Here is a 15313-nt window from a genome sequence, read left to right on the forward strand (position 1 = left end):
TTCATTTCTCTTTTCTCCATAAAGTACATGTGCCATTCACTATAATGAACAAGTGAACTTGTGACCGATTTCAGATGCATCTCAGACGAAACTGCAAAGTAAATGACAAATTATGAACCACAGACAAAACTTCATAATAAAAGTCAGACAAAAACAATAGCTGAAAACCAAAAAGAGCAGAATTAGACTGTGGACCGACTAGACGTTACAATTTAAGATATTTTTATGGGCTGGCCCCACTCTCATGGAACCAATGAATACTGCTATTTGATAGAAGACTATAGTGGGCCACACATGGTTGCTGCTACTACATACAATGTGGGAGAAAGGGTTTGAGGTTAGAGAAAATATTTTTTGACACATTGTCCCAAATGTCCAAGGCGTCTGAGAGGGGGGCGTAAAACGTCTCGGTTACATATGTAACCCTTGTTCCGAGTAGGGAACGCAGACGTTACATCATGGTTCCACTTCAACGCGTAGGCATGTCTCGTGGACGATGCTCTAGCGGAAGTGATGGTAGCCACTACCGCTGGTGGTTGGGTACTCAAACCTGCCTCATCCCGTCCAGGAGCCACACGTGAAGGTTCCAAAGATCGGGATGAGGGTACCATAGGGTGCACCGTCCCTGAGAAAGCAGGTCGTTCCTCAGAGGGATTGGCCAGGGAGGTGCTGTCGCGAGGAGGACTAGTTTGGAGAACCAGGTCCAGTTGTGTCAATGAGGGGCAACCAAAATGACCTTCTTCCTGTCCTCCCTGAGCTTGCACAGGGTCTGTGCAAGAAGGCTCACTAGGGGAAATGCATACTTGCAAAGGCCCCGCGGCCAGCTGTGCACCAGTGTGTCCGTGCCGAGCGTGCCCTCGGTCAGGGAGTAAAACAGGTCGCAATGGGACGAGTCGTGGGAGGCAAACAGGTCTACCTGTACCTGTCCGAACTGATCCCAAATCAGCTGAACTGTCTTTGGATGGAGTCTCCATTCTTCAGGGAGAGGCTGAAGCCATAAAAGCACATGAGCATCTTGAACGGAAGCCTGTGAAGGGATCGGTTCAAGACGTGCAGGTCCAGGATTGGCCGTAACCCACCGGTTTTCTTCGGTACAATGAAGTAAGGGCTGTAGAACCCGGACTTCATTTCGGCTGGAGGGACAATCTCGACTGCACCTTTCGCCAGTAACAGGGGCATTGCCACCCACCATAGTGTAACGGACTCCCCGGAGGCGGGGAGGAGATCGTGCGAACTGAATCGCATAGCCGAGCCTGGTGGTTCTCTCAACCCAGCGTGACAGGTTGGGAAGCTCTAGCCAGGCTCCCAAGAACTGAACCAGCGGGGTCATGGGAACCACAGACGTACCCTCGGTAGGGCAGCGAAGTGGAATGAACGGTCCGGACGTGGGCGGCGTAGCGACCCGGTGTGGGGGCACGGTCATTGCCGCATCCTGACAGAAGAGGCCAGGGAAGGACCAGTGTTCCACGGGGGGCCTGCTCTGACAGAGGTCTGGCGACAGAGGGGGACAAGAGTGGCGAGGCAGAGCGTCGCACACTGCCATCCATGGCCTCTTGGGACTCGGAGGAAGGGGCATCAGTTCTTAGAAAAAAGATTCTCCCCCTCCACCGGGGGAAGGAGTGGTCCTGCTACCAGCTCCTGAGAAGAACTGAGCCCTAACTCCAAGCAGCCCATCTCAGGAGTGCCCTGGCGTTTTGGCCGGCTAAGGGGCGGAGACGGGCGGTGCCGTCCTCCTGCTTGGGCCCGGTGAAGGCTTCGGAAGCAGACTAAGGAAACCACATGGATGACGCTCCACTTCAGTAGCACCTATACACCAAACTTTCCAGTCTTGTACCTAGTTATATTATGAAGACATTTACAGAGGGATTTGTAAATATATTAATCCTAGCCTGATTTATATAACATTTTATTCCAAAAAACATGGCGAAAAAAATTTTTTTAAGGCTATTGACAGTATTTTCTGATTTACAGGATAACAAAAGTAGATATCCATAAATCCCTCTGTAATTTTTTCCCATCTAATATGTGAACACAATGAAAAAATCATTTTTAACCTGGCTTTATCCAATACTCAGATTTCGTTGTTTTAAATATATGCAAATTAGTGCACATTTGATTAGATATTGCCTAATTTGCATATTTAAACATTAAATTACAGAAAACTTGTAATACATTTTTTTTCTCATCTTAATGTAGGTAATCAACTGTGAAAGTTTCATGGTGATATCTGCTAGTTAAAAATTTTACCCTATTCACCTGTAGTGTAATTTGAATAAAAAATGAAATCTCAGACAACTTGCAATGGTGTTTTTCTTAGTTATTATGTAATATGGAATACATCACATATCATATATACACTGGGAACATTTAAGAGTGATATTGATTGAATATGTATGTCTGCCTTAAAAAATGACACATATAATGCTTAATTTCACCTTAAAAGTTGGTATTTTGCATAAATATATACATAAAAAAGGCAGTGAGCCTCCATTATATCTTTGCTCTGACCCTTGACTATCGATCTAGAAACTTAATTTCCTCATCTTGATTGCCTACTTTCAAAAAAACTTGGGGAAAATGGTCCAACGACTGAGCAAGATAGGCAATTTGGCGGCCATTTTGATATGCAAATTAGAAGGTCAAAAACTAAATTTTTTGCTTGGGAACCAGTTTTTTTTGGACTCAGCACTCTTGAAATATGTAAGGTAGGCCAGTTCCCGACTTGTACCCATAAATGTTCCTCACTTTCACTTTTCGGGTACATCCCATCTAGACTAATAGCACAAACTGACATTGTATAATACAGTACTTTGTGAGTCAGAGTTAACAATACATTACAGTCAATAATAACCACATATAATCAATAAAATAGGGTTAATATATAGTGCACATTCAAATATATTTTCATATTAATATAATACCTAATCAATATCATTCCTCTATTATAAAGTTAATATCTGTGACAACCAGGTTCTGTTTTTGTCATGTTTTTGTTTGTGTTTGGACTTTGTTTTATTTCATTCAGTCTCCTTGATTCTGCCTGTGCTTATTGTGTTCAATTATCCCTAGCTTGCTTAATCATTAGTTCCCTTGTTTCAGGTGTGTTGTCTTGTTAGTCTGTATGGTCCCTCTCGTTGTTCTCATTTGCCCCAGCTGTGTCTCGTTCCCTGATCCCCTCTGTGTATTTAAACCCTGTGTGCTCTCTTGTTCCTGGTCAGTTATTGTATGTAGGTTCTGTGTGCATGTACCTGTTTCCTGTTCTGAGTCTATGAAAGTCTACTGCTGCATTTAGATCCGACTACCGTTTCTGCTTCTATGAGAATCATGACAATATCCCCATGTTCAATAAATAAAAATGGACTCAGACCCTCTTAAATTCGTCTTCTTTGCCTTTAAAGGATAATTTAGTACGTTTACCTTTTTTTACATGACAATTGCGTTGAATACTGCTAGTTAAGCATTTTATATTTTAGAAAATAATTAAAATGTATGAAATATTGTTAATGTGCATCTTTTTGGTGTTGGGGTCCATCAGGAATATTCAAGGACTACCTCGTCTGACCTTTTTCCCCAGATTTATTTATTTATTGATTTATTTATTGATTTATTTATTGATTTATTTATTGATTTATTGATTTATTGATTTATTTATCAAAACACTCAAAATCAGTTACATTTGGGGTGTGCTGTACAATTTTTCATATAAACAATAAATTACAGTAGACTATACAAAAAAAAGTTATATTTTTTAATAAAATTTCTGTCATGGCTAGATTAAATAAATTAATGTTTATAAAATACAAGAAATTCTGTATATTTGTTTGTATCCTCACAGAGTAATCAATGAGTCATGAGTCATTTTTCCTATAAATTATTTTCAAAAATAAAAAAGTCACATTAAATAATGAATTGCTTAGTTATTGGTCCATATACATTTATTTTAATCTATTTATCTTTTCATTTATCATCTTTTGTTTGTGTTTACTGCTGCAGAATATTATTCACTTCCGTTAAAGGAATAAAAGTATTTGATATCTTAAAATTATTGAGAATATTGAGAAATCTGAGAAATTATTGAGAAATCTGAGATTATTTATTTTCATTAACTATTCAGATGTTGGCCTCTCAGGAAGTGTAACTTTTAATATATATATATAAAATCACAATAAACACTCACAGAATGACTTTACAAACCGTTTATTGACTGATCTGATCTCAGTTTGATGTGTTTATTCCTCAGACTACTGAAGCTGTGATCCGATTGGTCCTCTCTGCTCTGGTGGGCGTGGCTACTGTCATTATTCTTATGACATCAGATCCAGAAGAGAGAACAGGATCCGCTCCATCAGTGCTCTATGACCTCAGTGTGAGATTGAAGGTTGTTTAAATCTCAACATTAAGATGTTTGATGTTCATCTCTCATATTCTTCTATTCTATTCTATTCTATTCTATTCTATTCTATTCTATTCTATTCTATTCTATTCTATTCTATTCTATTCTATTCTATATAAGCATTTGATATGATTACAGCAGTATTTCCGGTTCCTGACACAGATATTCAACATCCTGGTGTGTTTGTATGAATTGAGCATATTTATTTGAATATTAATCGTATGAAGATATCAGAGGACACTTTCATACACACAGTTATAGCAGGCGATCTGTTCCTGCTCCATAAAACCATTAGAGAAACTCTGAAATCAGTCTGAGAGGAGAAACAATCGAGACATTTGATCAGAAATGAACAACAAACGTCCTGAAGAGAGTTACAGGAGAGAGCAGAGCCAAACACTCACAGGATCTCATGACAAGATCAAACTGTTGCTTTAAGATGTTTTTAACACGTTATTGGTCAGTTTATTTCTGTTGAAAGTGTCACCAGTGACTTACAGGAAGTTGAGGCCTACTGGAGCTCAAAGTGACAAACTGACAATGTTCAGAGTGTGAATTAATCAGCTAAGATAGAGCTAGATGGTCACACCCATTAACACTGAATAAATAGGCAGATATTTTAACTGATTGTAGAGTTTCACTTCACTTTACTACAGAGCACCTTCACATCAGTGCGTCTGTTTATTACTGAACCAGTTTTGAAGAGTTTGTCTTTTCATATTTGTGGACTGAAACCGTTGAAGATGTTTCTCCCTGTTTTGCTCTGCTTGTGTTTCTGGCGTCTGGATGGTGAGTTTAAATGTGTTTTTATGGCTTCAGTTGTTTCTGTTCTGATGTGATAAATTACTGGTTAAATTAGTCAGAGAGGATCAACATTCACTGTTATTCTCATATAGAAATAATTGAACTGTGATTTTACTGTCAGATCAAGCTTGAATTCAGCTCTAAAATCAGTTATTATGGATTAAATAAAATAATATAAATATGAAGCTCAGATACTCAACAGCATTAGTTTTAGTGTGACATTAAACATTACAGTAAAAGTGTATTTTTTTAGTCATTGTTCCATATATAAATCTATTTATCTTTTTATTCATCATCTTTTGTCTTTGAACTGCTGCAGAATATTATTCATTTCACATTTAAATGAATAAAAGTATTTTAGTGAAGCTTCATCAAACCAATATCAAGTGATTTTAAAGCTTTAATCTGTGAAAAACTCTGTTCTTCAGGAGTGTTTGGTCAGCCAGTGTTAGTGATTGAGGGAGATTCAGTCTCTCTAAACTCTCCTCTTACTGAAATGAAGGATGATGATGAGATTCAGTGGAGGTTTGAATACAGGTTTGGATATGAAAACACTTTAATAGCTGAAATCAATGTAACGGCTGACAGAATCACTGTATATGATGATGTTCTTGATGGGAGATTCAGAGACAGACTGAAGCTGGACAATCAAACTGGATCTCTGACCATCACAAACATCAGACCTGAACATGCTGGAGATTATAAACTACAGATCAACAGTGAGATCAAGACGTTCAGGCTTATTGTCTATGGTGAGTTAAATATCAGTTTCACTTGTTTTATATTTTAATCAGCACAAAGATACAATTAATAATTCAATATCCATTTTACTTTTGGTTTTAATGATGATATTCATTTCAAATTTAAATTTCAAACTATTTACTTTTATAAACCATCAAGTGACCGTCTAAATCTGTGACGAACCCTGTGTGTGTGTGTGTGTGTGTGTGTGTGTGTGTGTGTGTGTGTGTTTGTGTATGTGTGTATGTGTGTGTGTGTGTGTGTGTGTGTGTGTGTGTGCGTGTATGTGTGTGTGTGTGTGTGTGTGTGTGGTGTTTCAGTCCTGGAGACACTGATGGAGGGAGATTCAGTCTCTCTTAAGTCTCGTCTTACTGAAATAAAGGATGATGATCGGATTCAGTGGAGTTTTGAACACACTTTAATAGCAGAAATCAATGTAACGGCCGACAGAATCACTGTATATGATGATGTTCTTGATGGGAGATTCAGAGACAGACTGAAGCTGGACAAACACACTGGATCTCTGACCATCACAAACACCACAACTGAACATGCTGGAGAATATAAACTACAGATCAACAGTGAGAGCAAGGGTTTCTGGCTCGCTGTCTTTGGTGAGTTCAAAAAAGTTTACACCTATTTTTTAATGAAAAAAAAAATGTAATGAATTCATACACAATTTTGTTTATTTTATTTTATATTGTTTATTTTTAATGTCAATTTTAAACTATTCGATTATTAAACCACTATAAAGGGATTTAACAGTATTTGCAGTAGCTTTTTCCAGTCAGATTGTTCTCTATTTGCTACTGTGTGCTGAGCTGGATATAGTTTGACGTGTGCAGTTGTAAAGATGAGGAGTAGAAGTTGATCCAGTCGGTCCAATGACCATTTATTGTTATTGAGAATGTTACAAAAAACTTGAGGTAAATAAAACAAACAATTGACCCTTCGCTAAGCCCCGCCCTCCTTAGTTACTGTTGCTACGCCTGTCAAGCTTTTGCGCCTGGCACGTCTATTACAGTATGTATGCACCGGTTTCAGACATTCCCAAGGAGATAATTAGTCATTTTTGGCGAACAGGTGAAAATCTGAGAGAGCAAGACAAAAGGGACTGCAGTATGCATTCGAGGGATATATCCACGACATAATATGCAAACGATTAGAGAATAATTTCATCAAAATTGAAGCTAAAGCCTAGATCGTTAGGTCCCAGCACAAGCAGCAGCGCCTCATTCGCCATTCAAATGGGAAACACACAAATTGAGGAACAGCTTTGTGCATGCACAGCAGGGTGAGTGAAATTTGAAAATCTAATATTTATAAATCAAACAGCTTATCCATAAGTATTGTGGAATAAACACAAGACATTAGCCTGACCATTTTGCAATGATAACATTCTCCCGCTTATATTTCTAGCGCGCCAGGCTACTGCTCACACGTCGTGGGTCACATAAGTGACTAACGTTACTGTTATGAACTGATTAAGTTTGCATACCAACCTTTTCCTTGGAGATCTCCGGCAAGCCCCCTGATGTTCCCTCCTTTTACTAACTACCTTATACTTATACTAGAACTAACACCGGGAGAGTCGCGATCGGATTGGGGTACTAGTTTAGCCGTCGATTAACAAAATGCTGAAATATATTTTTAAGTAACGTTAAGTTATGTCAGTGAGCCTCCGTCTTGCCTTAAATCACACTGCTTGATCCACGAGCTGGACAATAACTTTATTCTAGAGCTGCTATAAAGCCAAAACACTTTACTTTTAATTTCCTATTATCAATGTAAAGCTGCTTTGGAACAATCTACATTGTTAAAAACGCTATATAAATAAAGATGACGCCCGGCATTTCTCCCCTTGGGTTTTAGGTTCCGGGAAGGGAACAAAATCCACCACCCCGTCCAAACTTTTAGGATACCGGGTATCAGATTTGCACAATCCATACGCACAACGCATGGGCATGTTTCCCTCGCTCGAAAGCTTGCCAGACCTCCCGCGCCTAGTTACGGTTGCTAAGCCACGATTGGCCAGTGGCGGTTTTCGGGCGTGGCTTAGCGAAGGGTCAATTAAACCAGAGAATGTCTAATAGGAAGAGAATTGGCACTCTCTGCTTACTTCCGGGTTCTGGATTGGTTGCAGTAACACGTCTCTGTCCATGCGGGGGCGCTCGCGAGCGAGTGCAGAATGAATGGAGGTCTATGGCGAAATACCCCTCAAAACCCACTTTTCTCAGGATATAATTTTTTGTCTAGTAATTTGAATGTTGTATTCGAAAGGAGATGCAAAGAAATTACACATTGCTGGGTGTTCGATTTTTTCAGAGTCACTTAGTTGGTTTAAAAAGTATTTTAAAATGTCAATGACGTCAGAATGCTGACGTCATTAGCAGAATGCTAGCGTGTTATGGGCAACAACAACTCAACCTGTAAGAAATAGAAAAGAAATAAGTACTCGTTCATTCAACTTTCGACCTATAACCCATGTTGAACTTGCAAAACCTACAATAAAATCTGAGATTTCTCAACGGCATTTGGGTGAAAGAGACACATTTAGCCGTCTAGCCCCATTGACTCCCATTCAGTCTGCACTCGCTCGCGATCACCCCCAGTGGAATTCTAATGGAACTGCAACCAAAATCAATACAATGGGGCTGAATAGGGAGTGCCAAGGCTCTCCGTAGACGGGCTCTGATTAAACTAAAGTAGTTTCTTATAGAGAGCCTAAGTCCCGCCCCTCCGCTTCCGGCTCATGGGACCTTCATTCGGAAAAAATATGTATGGAAGTCAATGGCGAGAGATAACTTATCTTTTTATTCCGTCTGAACTGTGCCCTGAACTACACATATGATGTTTGTCAATTTAAAAGGTAATTATGAAAGTCAAGAAAGTCGCAGTTTGTCATAAAACAGAAGAGTAACGTTTAGTTTTATGTGAAAATCGCTCAATGAACTACATCTCTCGTCTCGCACTATGTACGTCACAAGATCCGTTGCTCGTATGTGTGTATTCTGGCTCAAAACACTCAGGCATGACGGCGTAACGTTACGATTATAATGTAAGACTATAGAAAAAATGTCAGACGTTAGCTTCAGTGAAGTTAGCTTCATTCATTGAGAGAAAAGGTATGATGTCGCATGTGCGCCTTCTGGGTTTGTAGTCTCTGTAATTACGTATTTTCACAGTCTTATACCTCAACAGTTTTACATCAAGCTGCGACTTTCTTGACTTTAAAATGTATCTTTTAAATTGACAAACATCATATGTGTAAATCAGGGCACAATTCAAACGAGATCAAAATATTTGTTGTCTCTCGCCATTTACTACCATACAATATTTTTCCGAAATAAGGTCCCATGGTGGTCGACCGGAAGGGGAGGGACTTAGGCTCTCTATATGGTAGCAAACGGCTTGTCACGTCATCGAACCAATACCGCACACACACACACACACACACACACACACACACACACACACACACACACACACACACACACACACACACACACACACACCTATTCACAAGAAAGAAACATGAAATCAACTCAAAGCTCAATTTTGGTTTTGTTATTTTATATTGTTTATTTTTAATGTAAATTTTAAACTGTTCAAATTTAGTAAACCATTATAAAGCTATTTAACAGTATTAATCTTTGCAAACCCTGTTTCTGTTTGTTCTCTGTGTGTTTGACAGATGAAGTGAAGTCAGTGTCAGTGAAGGAGGGAGATTCAGTCTCTCTAAACTCTAGTCTTACTGAAATGAAGGAGGATGAATATTATCTGATTCAGTGGAGGTTTGAAAACACTTTAATTGCTGAAATCGATAAATGGTCCGACAGAATCACTGTATATGATGATGTTCTTGATGGGAGATTCAGAGACAGACTGAAGCTGGACAATCAAACTGGATCTCTGACCATCACAAACACCAGAACTGAACATGATGGAGATTATCAACTACCGATGATTACAAGAAGATTCTCATCAAAAGTATTCAGAGTTTCTGTCTATGGTGAGTAGAAATTATTTTTCTTCTCCTTCAAATATTCTTATTTACTATTTACATGTTGAATTGTTGAATCGTTTACAGTTTGAGAGGACAGACCGTATAAAAACTGGAACCGAATATAATATTGTTGATTAGATTTGATCATATTTCTGTGTATTCAGAAATATTAGTTGATGTCAGCGCTGATATTAGTGTTTATTGACTGATCTGATCTCAGTTTGATGTGTTTATTCCTCAGACTCTGTCCACTGTTGTGGTCCTACTGAAGCTGTGATCCGATTGGTCCTCTCTGTTCTGGTGGGCGTGGCTACTGTCATTATTGTGGTTTATGAGATCAGATCCAGAAGAGCTGAAGGAGATCAAGCACATATTCACACATCAGGTACATGATTGATGATGTCATTTCTCACAAACTGATTTTGCATGTATAATTATCTGTGAGATTTATTAATTTATGGCTTTTTATGTTCATCTTTTTCAGGAAGTATCGAAATCTAAAGCAGAACGCTGAACTTTAAAGGTTCTTCAAGTGTGTTTTTGTTCTTCTAGTGTTTTTTTCATAATAAATACTGATGATTAATTGAGTTTGTGCTCTCTTTCAGTGTCAGATTTTAACAGTGTCACTTTATAGTTTAAATTTCACTTTATTGTTTATAACTTCTCTCAAGTACAAAAATAATTATAGAGACACAGATCTCTCTTTACTACTGCAGTATATTTGTCATATGTATTTTCTTGCTTTATCAATAAAGTTTCTCACTCTGAGGTTCAAGAGTCTCTCATGATTTATTCAGAGGAATACAAACTTTATGTATATTTTAAATATTTCAGCAGTGTACCATATACAGCTTTATTTCTACTTTTTTAACAGGTGCTTCTTATAGTCTATCTGTAAAAACATTATTTATTTATTTTTAATATTACCAATTAGTTTGTTTTTATTTCAATATATTCCGGTATAAACAAAATGTACAGCTAAAATATTATTTCAAAAAGTTTTTATATTGTATTAACTCATAAAACTAACTCTGTTACATGTTGTAGTTTCAGATTTACTGCAAGAAAAATATACAATACCGTGTTAAGTTTGTGTTACAGATCACATGCAGCATCACATATATTTTGTTGTTGTTTATTATTACGTCAACGATCTCACGGTACTTGTTTTTAAAATATTTTATGCATTTTAACAACAACAAAACATAATGTACATACAGGAGTACATATAACCATACATGTCAGGAGTAAACAAGGGGGAAAAGGAAGAAAGAAACAGAAAGAAAGGCATTTTACAGAAAAAAATTGAACCTATTAAAATTCTGTGTAGTTTTCCTTGCTTTTAGGTTTTTACAATTGGATATTGTTTCTAAATATATTTTAATATCAATTTTAAATTGTTCAAAATGTGGCTTTTTCATTCCATTTGACTTTATGAATATAGTAACAGGCAATCATAATAATTAAATCAAATTTAAACAAAAGATTTTTATTACCATCAAATGAAAAACATTTTAGTATAACATCAACTTCTTCAAAGTTAACAAGAATTATAGTTTTTCTTTGTAAGTAATAAATGAGTTCTCTCCAAAATACTCGGGTCTCACTGATATCCATTTCCTCCAACAGGGAACGATAAAGTCTTTAAATCTCTAGTGTGATTTGTCTCTGTGGTCTCGTCTGAGGAGCAACACCTCCATCTAGTGGCTCACCCTGAACTCACATGTTATCAGGAGTTATTTACTCAGTCTCTGTAATGAGATCCAGTGATTGTGTCTGTTACTCAAGAAAGCCACTAGATGGCGCTGTGTTCAGTATTATGTGACGAATACTGTGAAACGAGTAATGAAGAATAAAACCACATGTTGAAGTTTTTTTGTTTTTTTTTTATACTTTTTTTTTATATATATTTTTTTATTCAGTATTAACAATACAATACAACAACATCTGTTTATGCCAGGGTTGATACACAAAATACACCACTAAAACAGGCATACAAGACAAACAATAACCACAAAATAAAATAAAAATATAAATAAAACGAGACCAAATTACATAAAAGGATGCAAATTAAACATATTTAGAGAGTACAAGATCGGTCTTAATAGCCTTTCTATTTTTAAGACCTCTTACAGTGGTGTGATATTGTTTTAGCTCTGCTAAAAGGTGTTCAAAATTTGGTTTGGACTCTGCCCATTTCTTCTTATGAATATGGAATTTTCCTAAGACTAAAAACAATTGGACAAAAAAAGAAAAATCCTTATCTGTTCCACCATCTTCAAAGTAAATAAACACATCTTTTCCCCTCAATGTCAAAGTTTGTCCAGTTTTACGTCTTATATAGTTTTCAACATCTCTCCAAAATATCTTACTGTATGTACAATCATAAAACAGATGACAAATTGTTTCATCATAATTACCACAAAAGGTACAGGAATATTCAATGTCAATTTTAAATCTCCACTAAAGTTTTCTTTGCTGGGTATATTCTATGTACAATTTTATAAGACACCTCCTTTATTTTATTATTTAAGAGGAACTTGTCCCCAATTAACCACATTCTTTCCCATTTGATTCCTTCAAACTGAGAAGCCCAAAAGGATCTCGCTGCAGGAAGTGTTTTAATGTGCATTAGATTCCTAATGTATTTGTTTGGGCATTTTTTGGTAGTGATGTCAATGTCGCCAAGGACAATTTCTTGTGTAGTCAAATAATTGCCACTTACACCAGTTGAGTTATATTTTAAAATCTGAATGATATTTCTTGGCACAGCATCAAAAACGATAGCATACTCCTTAGGGGAGACAGGACATTTTGCTTTTGAAAGAAACTCGTCGTATGTTAGTAACTGACCTTCTGTGTTCACGAGTTGTTCAACTAATAGAATGTTGTTATCAACCCATCTTTGGTAATATATAGATTTATTTTTATATTGAATATTCCTGTTGTTCCAAATATAACAGTTCGTGGGAGAAAAATTGTGTTTGTAGACCATTTTCCAGGCTAACAGGGCATGCTTGTGAAAGTTGGCCAACTTCACAGGTAACTTCTCAATTTTAAAATCACATTTCAACAAGAAGTTTAATCCTCCCAGTGAATCAAAAATCTTTTTGGGAAATAGTCAGGGGGCCAAAACTGATATTAAAACTTTGTTGGACACTTTTTGGTACAAGTATACAACCTATCCAGTATTAATATTTAACCCCTCAACATGTGTTCTAGCCAGGTTGTCAGCTTAGAAAATGTTTTTTTGTCCATTTTAACACTATATTCTTAAAAGTGGTAAAAGCGGATTTTTTTCCCAAAGTGCTTCCATTTTCTTCCATGTTACCTATTGTAATTTTGGGCAAATGTGCAATATAATCCAACTTATGTGCAAGCATGATCATTAAAAAATAATAATCAATAAATACCACAAGAGTATCACACCACAAGGGGCACTGTTGTGTCAGCACAGCTGTGATTTGGCAGCAGATTGAGACAGCAGGTGTCAACAGTACAGTCTGAACAAAACTTATATAGGAGTGAATCACACAATCACACAACAGATTAACTTGATCTATTTGTCTACACAAACATTTACCTCAAGATTCTACCATCAAATGTTGCCAGAAACAGGTAAGCTAAACTGTGTTCCAACTAGCTATATACTTACCAGACATACACTCACCTAAAGGATTATTAGGAACACCATACTAATACTGTGTTTGACCCTCTTTCGCCTTCAGAACTGCCTTAATTCTATGTGGCATTGATTCAACAAGGTGCTGAAAGCATTCTTTAGAAATGTTGGCCCATATTGATAGGATAGCATCTTGCAGTTGATGGAGATTTGTGGGATGCACATCCAGGGCACGAAGCTCCCGTTCCACCACATCCCAAAGATGCTCTATTGGGTTGAGATCTGGTGACTGTGGGGGCCATTTTAGTACAGTGAACTCATTGTCATGTTCAAGAAACCAATTTGAAATGATTCGAGCTTTGTGACATGATGCATTATCCTGCTGGAAGTAGCCATCAGAGGATGGGTACATGGTGGTCATAAAGGGATGGACATGGTCAGAAACAATGCTCAGGTAGGCCGTAGCATTTAAACGATGCCCAATTGGCACTAAGGGGCCTAAAGTGTGCCAAGAAAACATCCCCCACACCATTACACCACCACCACCAGCCTGCACAGTGGTAACAAGGCATGATGGATCCATGTTCTCATTCTGTTTACGCCAAATTCTGACTCTACCATCTGAATGTCTCAACAGAAATCGAGACTCATCAGACCAGGCAACATTTTTCCAGTCTTCAACTGTCCAATTTTGGTTAGCTCGTGCAAATTGTAGCCTCTTTTTCCTATTTGTAGTGGAGATGAGTGGTACCCAGTGGGGTCTTCTGCTGTTGTAGCCCATCCGCCTCAAGGTTGTGTGTGTTGTGGCTTCACAAATGCTTTGCTGCATACCTCGGTTGTAACGAGTGGTTATTTCAGTCAAAGTTGCTCTTCTATCAGCTTGAATCAGTCGGCCCATTCTCCTCTGACCTCTAGCATCAACAAGGCATTTTCGCCCACAGGACTGCCGCATACTGGATATTTTTCCCTTTTCACACCATTCTTTGTAAACCCTAGAAATGGTTGTGCGTGAAAATCCCAGTAACTGAGCAGATTGTGAAATACTCAGACCGGCCCGTCTGGCACCAACAACCATTCCACGCTCAAAATTGCTTAAATCACCTTTCTTTCCCATTCTGACATTCAGTTTGGAGTTCAGGAGATTGTCTTGACCAGGACCACACCCATAAATGCATTGAAGCAACTGCCATGTGATTGGTTGATTAGATAATTGCATTAATGAGAAATTGAACAGGTGTTCCTAATAATCCTTTAGGTGAGTGTATAGCTAGGCTAATTTACTTTCATAATTACTAGCTTACTTACTAATAGGTAAATTAAGTTTTGTGCAGATGTGTAATGGAAATACTATGTTTTTAATTTATTTGCTGCACAGCAGCCTATTTTACAGTCTTCTATAACTAAAAGTGTTAATAAGTTTGTTAGATAGCAAAGCCCTCAGCTTATGTCAGAGGACATTGTAGTGATCCACTCAGAAACCAATCAGACTAGTGTAGTGAAAAATTTCTTTGCCTTCAGATGAGATATGAGTCTCCTGTATAAAATAAAAATCAGCACCTTTGTTTTGAATAAACATTTCCTTTTCAATTGGTCTCTAGCACCTCTGGCATTTACAGATAGAACAGATACAGACATAAAAACTCAGAACAAATAACGTTAACTGTATAAACTTCTTTGCAAAAACTGCAGAGATAACTGCTCTAATGTAATCATTAGCTGCCTCAATGCCCCTTATTACACATGGGGG

At 37.6% G+C, this 15313-nt stretch overlaps 1 protein-coding gene across 2 annotated transcripts; it reads left to right on the top strand.

Annotated features, from left to right (window-relative positions):
• The first annotated feature begins 4946 nt into the window (after positions 1 to 4946).
• LOC308702288 (uncharacterized protein) lies at positions 4947 to 10717 on the top strand. Of its 2 annotated transcripts, XM_081384999.1 has the most exons (8): positions 4979 to 5182; positions 5626 to 5734; positions 5825 to 5949; positions 6259 to 6552; positions 9633 to 9732; positions 9817 to 9950; positions 10186 to 10329; positions 10429 to 10716. In XM_081384999.1, exons 1-8 carry the CDS (start codon positions 5137 to 5139, stop codon positions 10443 to 10445), a joined length of 969 nt encoding a protein of 322 aa, XP_081241125.1. In that variant the 5' UTR covers positions 4979 to 5136; the 3' UTR covers positions 10446 to 10716. The 2 variants fall into 2 exon arrangements, with proteins under 2 accessions (XP_081241124.1, XP_081241125.1); XM_081384998.1 differs by having other exon boundaries at positions 4947 to 5182; positions 5626 to 5949; positions 9633 to 9950; positions 10429 to 10717.
• The last annotated feature ends 4596 nt before the right edge of the window (positions 10718 to 15313 follow it).

This window comes from Scardinius erythrophthalmus (assembly GCF_964197995.2).
Source record: "Scardinius erythrophthalmus genome assembly, chromosome: 14".
NCBI lineage: Eukaryota > Metazoa > Chordata > Actinopteri > Cypriniformes > Leuciscidae > Scardinius > Scardinius erythrophthalmus.

Excerpts from the sequence above, each read along its gene's own strand:
- LOC308702288 (XM_081384998.1), top strand. The coding sequence starts at position 5,137 with ATGTTTCTCCCTGTTTTGCTCTGCTTGTGTTTCTGGCGTCTGGATG. Across the intron at positions 5,183-5,625 it reads GTGTTTCTGGCGTCTGGATG|GAGTGTTTGGTCAGCCAGTG; the intron begins GTGAGTTTAAAT and ends TCTGTTCTTCAG. Across the intron at positions 6,553-9,632 it reads TTTCTGGCTCGCTGTCTTTG|ATGAAGTGAAGTCAGTGTCA; the intron begins GTGAGTTCAAAA and ends TGTGTTTGACAG.